This window comes from Chelonoidis abingdonii, chromosome 4 (assembly GCF_003597395.2).
Source record: "Chelonoidis abingdonii isolate Lonesome George chromosome 4, CheloAbing_2.0, whole genome shotgun sequence".
Taxonomy (NCBI): domain Eukaryota; kingdom Metazoa; phylum Chordata; order Testudines; family Testudinidae; genus Chelonoidis; species Chelonoidis abingdonii.
Genome location: NC_133772.1, coordinates 2,563,125 through 2,569,626, shown reverse-complemented (window position 1 = coordinate 2,569,626; position 6,502 = coordinate 2,563,125). Strand labels below are relative to the sequence as shown.

General features: G+C 58.5%; 1 protein-coding gene across 1 annotated transcript in view; it reads right to left on the bottom strand.

The window, feature by feature from the left end:
* HSD3B7 (hydroxy-delta-5-steroid dehydrogenase, 3 beta- and steroid delta-isomerase 7) overlaps positions 1–6,502 on the bottom strand; it is a 16,982-nt gene that overhangs the window by 2,400 nt on the left and 8,080 nt on the right. The window contains exons 3-4 of the mRNA XM_075064690.1: positions 4,510–4,665; positions 3,670–3,806 (exon numbers count right to left, since the gene is read on the bottom strand). Coding sequence (XP_074920791.1) covers positions 3,670–3,806; positions 4,510–4,665 — 293 coding nt within the window. The remainder of the gene's footprint in view (positions 1–3,669; positions 3,807–4,509; positions 4,666–6,502) is intronic.

The following is a 6,502-nucleotide window of genomic DNA, read 5'->3' as shown; positions in this document are numbered from 1 at the left end:
AGGGGTTTCGGGTGGGGGGGGGTAATACCAGAGGGGGGAAGAGGCTGGGAGGTGGCCAGACCCAGAGGCAGAGGGTGGTGGGCGGTCGGGATCACGCAGGGTATAAGGGGAGGGGGGGCATGGGACTGCAGAGCTCAGAGCAGAGGGTGATGGGGCATGGGTGGGATCCTGGAAAGGCAGAAGGAAGTGGCACTGCCTCTGAGCTTCCTGTCTGCCCTGTTGCAGGGGGAATGAGAGACCTCGGCCTACGATGGCCCAGGCAGAGCTACGTCCGTACCCCCTGACAAAGGCGACGTGGACTTGAGCGCAATGGTCATGAGGCCAATGAGGCCACGCCTGTAAGTAGACCGCTGACACAGCCCCTGGGATGGGGCAGAGCAACCCTCCGGCGGAGCCTACTGCACATCCCTGCCACCCACCCAACTCCCACAGGAGAGAGGCAAATGGACCCAGGTGTACAGGAAAAAAACTGAACCCAGGCATCTGGGGATGAGCCACTAAGACTCTGCAGCCATCGGAGTGAGGGGAGAGGAAGAGAGATCGTGATCGTGAATGGACTCCAGCGTCCGGGAAGGCACAGCAGACCACCTCCAGCCTGGGGAGGAAGAGCTTTCCAAGGGGAAGGCCAGTGGGGAGTGCAAAAGACCATATCTGGGGCTCAAGACTAAGCTTGATAAGTTATGGATGGGGATGGTATGATGGGATGGCCTAATTTGCAAATTAATTTGGCTAACTATGTTTGATTATCAGCAGGTAAGTATGCCCGATGGTCGTGAGGGATGTTAATGGGATGATCTGAGTTTACTAACTTGCAGTAGTAATTCTTTCCTGGCGCTGGCTGGGTGAGTCTGGCCGCACATGCTCATGTTTAGGCTGAATCGCCATCTTTGGGGTCGGGAATGAATTTTCCTTCCATAAGGCGCGGATTGGCAGAGGAGCTCCCCTGGAGTTTTTCTCGCCTTCCTTCCTCTGCTGCGGACGGGGCATGGTCACTATGCTGGAGATTCCTCTGCACCTTGAGGTCTTCAAATACACAGTTGAAGGACTTCAGTAAACTCAGACAATAGGTTATGGGGTTGTGTAGAAGTGGAATGGTGTAGATTCGTGCCCTGCACATTGGACAGGAGGTCCAGACTAAGAATGATGATAATTAGGTCCCCCTTCTGAACGCTTAAAAGTCTAGAGTCATGAGCAGGGGACCCAGGGCCCCGGGTTAGGAACTGGGACTCACAGGCTCTGGGATGCCTCACCCCCATGTATGCCCACAGCTGGGGGCGGTCGGGCAGTACAGTGTGGCTGGTGACCGTGGGCCGCTGCGCCCACGGGCCTCATGGGGAGAAAATAACAAACCGACACCCGCCGTAAATCAGAAGGAATTCTATGAAGAAGTGTGGGGGGTGGTGCAGACCGGCGGACGGAGGCCTGCTCCGGGGGCGTCCCCGCAAAGCACCGAGCACGGCCGGGTCCTACAGTGGGTTGAGTGGAAGCACGCGGCGCCTCTCCCACACCTCCCAGACCCCGCAGCCCCTGGCTAGCCAGCCCTGGCGCCCAGCCAGCCCTGCCAAGTAGCCCCTCACTCCGCCGCCGCCCCTGCCAAGACAGCCCCTCCCTCCAGCTCTGCAGTGCCGGCCCACTGATCCCGACACCGCAGCCCTGCTAGCCACCCCTGCCCGGCGTTCCCCAGACCCAGCCCGCCAGTTTGCCCCTCACCCTGCCCTGCAGCAGCCCGCTCTGCCAGCCCCCGCGCCCCCTCGCAGCTCCTGCAGTAGCCACCCTCACTGCCCGACTCGGCAGGTCGCCTTGCTGCCCCAGCTGGCTCCAAGCAATGGAGGGATATTGGAACAACCCCCAGCCAGCACTGGATGGAACCTGCGGTCCCCAGCCGCTCATATCCGGAGGGGCCACGCTGGGGGTGTGTGCAAGCAACAAAACCAGAAGCACAGCTGTTTGCCACCTGGAAAACTTCAGGGTATGCAAACAGGACCCAGGCATCCGGGACGGCAGACAGACGTAGCCTGGGTGGTGGGGAGAGGGGAGGACCCCGGCGTCCGGGACAGCAGTGAAGGGCGTCACAGCTCAACGTGCCCGCTGCCTGCAGTGTGTTTGTTTCATGTGGTGGTTGCCATGGGGCTGGGGTGGGAACCCTGAGGGAAGCCCTGGGTGGGGCTGGGAACAGCTGAAGCTGGATGGGAACCAGAGACCGCAGCAGGGAGGGGTGGGGAGTCATGGAATCCTAGACTCACAGGACTGGAAGGGACCTCGAGAGGTCGTCTAGCCCAGGCCCCCGCAATCATGGCAGGACTAAGGGTTAGCTAGACCAGGGGGTCCCAGACTGGGGCTGGGGAACCCTTCGGGGTTCTCAGAAACTATTCGGTAACAGCGGACAGAGCCGTCCCAGGGGACCCTGGGCGCAGGAGGCGGCAGCCCGGGCCCCGTGACCACGACATCCTGGCAGAACAAGTTTAAGCTTCGCTATAGTCGTGCGTAGTTTTCTTGGCCTGCTCAGGGCCCGAATGCTTGTGGGAGGAATGTTTCCTTGAGTTGGCTTCTTAAATACCTTCCTGCTGGTTCCCGTCTGATACTCCCTGATAAAACACGGAGGAAGCTTAATCGCAGTGATACGAGCTACAGGAGTGAATCTGGGAAGAGTGTTGCCGTTTTCATAATGTAATAACATTAATAATGGAATCAGAAATGATGTGTAATAAGGTACCAAATTTTTTCCAAGATCACTGCTTCCGTCAGTTATGCTCAGTAAGGGAGAAACCCCCTGGAAATGTTCATTTTTAGGAGGGGGTTCAAGGGACTTGACATTTTAGTGAAAGGGGGTTCGCGGGTTGGTACATTTGGGAACCACTGATCTGGCCCATCCTTGCCAGGTGTTTGTCCAACCTGCTCTTAAAAATCTCCAGTGATGGAGGTTCCACAACCTCCCTGGGCAATTTATTCCAGTGCCAAAGCACCCTGACAGCTAGGAAGTTTCCTAATGGCCAACCCAAACCGCTCTTGCTGCAATTTAAGCCCATTGCTTCCTGTCCAATCTTGAGAGGTTAATGAGAACAATTTACCTCCCTCCTCCTTGTAACAACCTTTTACATACTTGAAAACTGTTCTCACGTCCCCTCTCAGTCTTCTCTTTTCCCGACTAAACAAACCCAGGTTTTTCAATCTTCCCTCACAGCTCTTGGTTTCCAGACCTTGAACCATTTTTGTTGCTCTTCTCTGGACTTTCTCCAATTTGTCAACATCTTTCCTGAAATGCGCAGCCCAGAACCGGACTCAATACACCAGCTGATTCTGTAGCAGCACGGAGCAGAGCGGAAGAATCACTTCTCGTGTCTTGCTCACAACACTCCAGCTAATACAGCCAGAAGATGTTCGCCTTTTTTTGCAAGAACCTTACACTGTTGACTCATATTTAGCTTGTGATCCACTATGACCTCTAGATCCCTTTCTGCAGTTCTCCTTCCTAGGCAGTCATTTCCCATTGTGTGTGCGCAACTGATTGTTCCTTCCTATAGATGAGGGCCTTTAACTCCTCGGACACCTGGGTTCTGTCCCTGGCTCTAAGAGGGGAGTGGGGTCTAGTGGTTAGAGCAGGGAGGGTCGGGAGCCAAGACTCCTGGGTTCTCTCCCTGGCTGTGGGAGGGCAGTGGGGTCTAGTGGTTAGAGCAGGGGAAGCCAGGGGCCTAGGTACCTGTAGAAGGGATCCCCCTTGATGTTGGGGCCTACAACCTCCATGCTGCTGGTATAGATCAGATACTGGGTCCCATGCTCAATGCAGGCGTCAATCACGTTCTTGGTCCCTGAAGGTGGGGGGAGAGGAAAACACAGGGTTAATCAGGTATCTGAGCACCTCCAACTCTGCCTGGTGTGAGAGCCTTCTCCTCTGCAGCCCAATCCCTACCCCAGGTCCTGGAGCAGCCAGGGCAGGCAAGGGGAGCCAGGACTCCACAGTTCTACCCCAGCCCTGTACCTCAGTTTCCCTTCTGCACCTAAATCCTCTAGGTCTGGAATCATTCGCTGTTACTCAGAAGAGGTGGATCAGGCTCATGTGGGAGCCAGGACGTGGCTAGTGCCCCCCCCCCCCCCCCGGATTCACTCATTCACCCAGTAGCGTGACTTGTGTTTGGTAAACAGCTGGCAGAGGCAGCACCTGCTGCCGCTTCCCTGTTCAGTCCCTTGGGTGCGTGGGAGGGATTTTCCGAAGCTCAGGGCTTTTCCAGCGGAAACCTGGAAGCAGGACAGACAGCCCAAGCCAAGAGCAGCGGAGATGGCTCGGAGGAGCAGGAAAGGAGACGTTCAGGATTGCAGTCCCAGCCTCAGACTGGAGGGGGTGTTGGCTGCTGGGGGGAGGGTGTTCCCGTCTACTCCAGAGCCAGCAGGGGGCGCTATCGGGAGCGAGGCAGGAATGCTGGCTTCCTGGGGAGAGTGCCCCCTGCCAAGCTACCTGCAGCAAAGCGCCTTCCTAGCGACGTGCTCTGCCCCAGCCCCAGCCGCTTCCCGTACCGTGAACGTTCACCTCCGTGATCTTCTCGGGCGGGACCCTGCCCCACACGTCCACCAAGCTGGCTGCGTGGATCACCACGTCTGCTCCCTTCACGGCAGCCCCAACGTCCGTGGGGCTACTGATGTCCCCCAAGATCAGGGTCACCTTCACCTTGTCTGAAACAGAGATACAGAGCCCCGGTGAGAGGGTTTGAAGTGGGATAGGGGATTGGAGCCAGGACTCCTGGGTTCTATCCTGCCCCTGGGAGAGGAGTGGGGTCTGGTGGGTTGGAGCTGGGAGCCAGGACTCCTGGGTTCTCTCACCAGCTCTGGGAGAGGAGTGGGGTCTAGTGGTTAGAGGAGGGGTGCTGGGAGCTAGGACTCCTGGGTTCTCTCCCCAGCCCTGGGAGCAGAGTGGGGTCACTTCTTTTACTGGTATCTTGACTGTCACCGATCCTCTTTCCTGCCAGCTGGGCCGGGTGGCACCTGGTTCCCATCCAGTGTCAGGCCCGCCCCGCATTCCTGTCCAGCCCCGACCTGACCCATGTGTGTCTCTCCATCCTGGCCTTCATGGGAAGGAGCTGTTCCTCCAGAACACATTTTCCGATAGAAACCACCAGATGGAAACAGACAGTGGCACATCCTCCAGCAGAGAGAGGATCATGCAAACACGGGAGTTTTGGGAAATGGGGAACAGGCATTTTACCTCTAGGGGGCGCCAGCTCTCATCCAGCCCCAGAGCAGGGGACTGGCTGGCTCAGGGGGCAGGGAATGGGGCAGGGGCCTGTCCCCTCTAGGGGGTGCTGGCTCCCATCCGGCCCCAGGGCAGGGACTGGCTGGCTCAGGGGGGCAGGGAATGGACATGGGGCCTTTCCCTTCTAGGAGGCGCTGGCTCTGATCCAGCCCCATGGCAGGAACTGGCTGACTCAGGGGCAGGGAATGGGGCAGGGGACTGTCCCCTCCAGGGGGTGCTGGCTCCCATCCGGCCCCAGGGCAGGGACTGGCTGGCTCAGGGGGGTGGGGGTGGATCCGAGGCTCAGATGAAAGGTGATTTCTCAACAATATTTTCGCAGAAAAACTTGATTCCCTGTTTCATTGACTCCAGTCGGGAATTCAGTGGAAACTCTCCAGGCATCTTGAACCGGAGCCGTGATTAATTCATCCCATGGAGCAATGCAAGTTTGAAAGCCAGTTTCTTCCAATGGAAGTTTCCTAATAAACAGCCCTGCCGGTGCCCCTCACTCCCGACCCGCAGTCCCTGCTAGCCCAGCCCTGCCCCCCTCACCCTGCCGGTGCCCCTTACTCCCCACCCGCAGCCCCTGCCAGCCCAGCCCTGCCGCCCCCCAGCTCTGCGGTGCCCCTCACTCCCAACCCGCCGTGGGGCTGGGAGCCAGATCCTTGGGTTCTCTGCCAGGCTCTGGAAGGAGAGTGGGGGCTAGTGGTTAGAGCAGGGAGGGGCTGGGAGCCAGGACTCCTGGTTCTCGTCGCGGCTCTGGGAGGGAGTGGGTCTAGTGGGTTAGAGTGGGGTTGGGGCTGGGAGCCAGGATTCCTGGGTTCTCTGCCAGCTACTGGGAGGGATGTGGGGGGCCTGTGGTTAGAGCACGTGGACTGAGGGTTTGTTTGGTTCCAGCAGCACCCACCCTGTGTGGTCAAGCTCTTGCCTCGTGCCTGACCCATCTGAGAGCATGCTCCCGGACAGGAACGGCTCCCGACACTGTCAGGAGCTGGAGGCAGGAGCAGATTGTTAGATCCTCGCTGGGTGGGGCCGGCTGCCTGGGCCCTGAGATTTATGTCTTGGGGCTGGCCCTGGATTGTTCACCTTGGCAAACAAGCCCAGCATAACCAGCCGTGGCCTGTAACTGGATCCTGCTCCGCATCCCCTGTCCAAAGAGATAGAGCTGGTAGGGGGCACCAGCAGAAATAGGGGTGCAGCCAGGGCTGGGCTGGCAGGCGGCTGCGGGTTTGGCGTGGAGGGCCGGCAAGCTGGGGGGGGAGGCTGGGCTTAGCAGGGGCT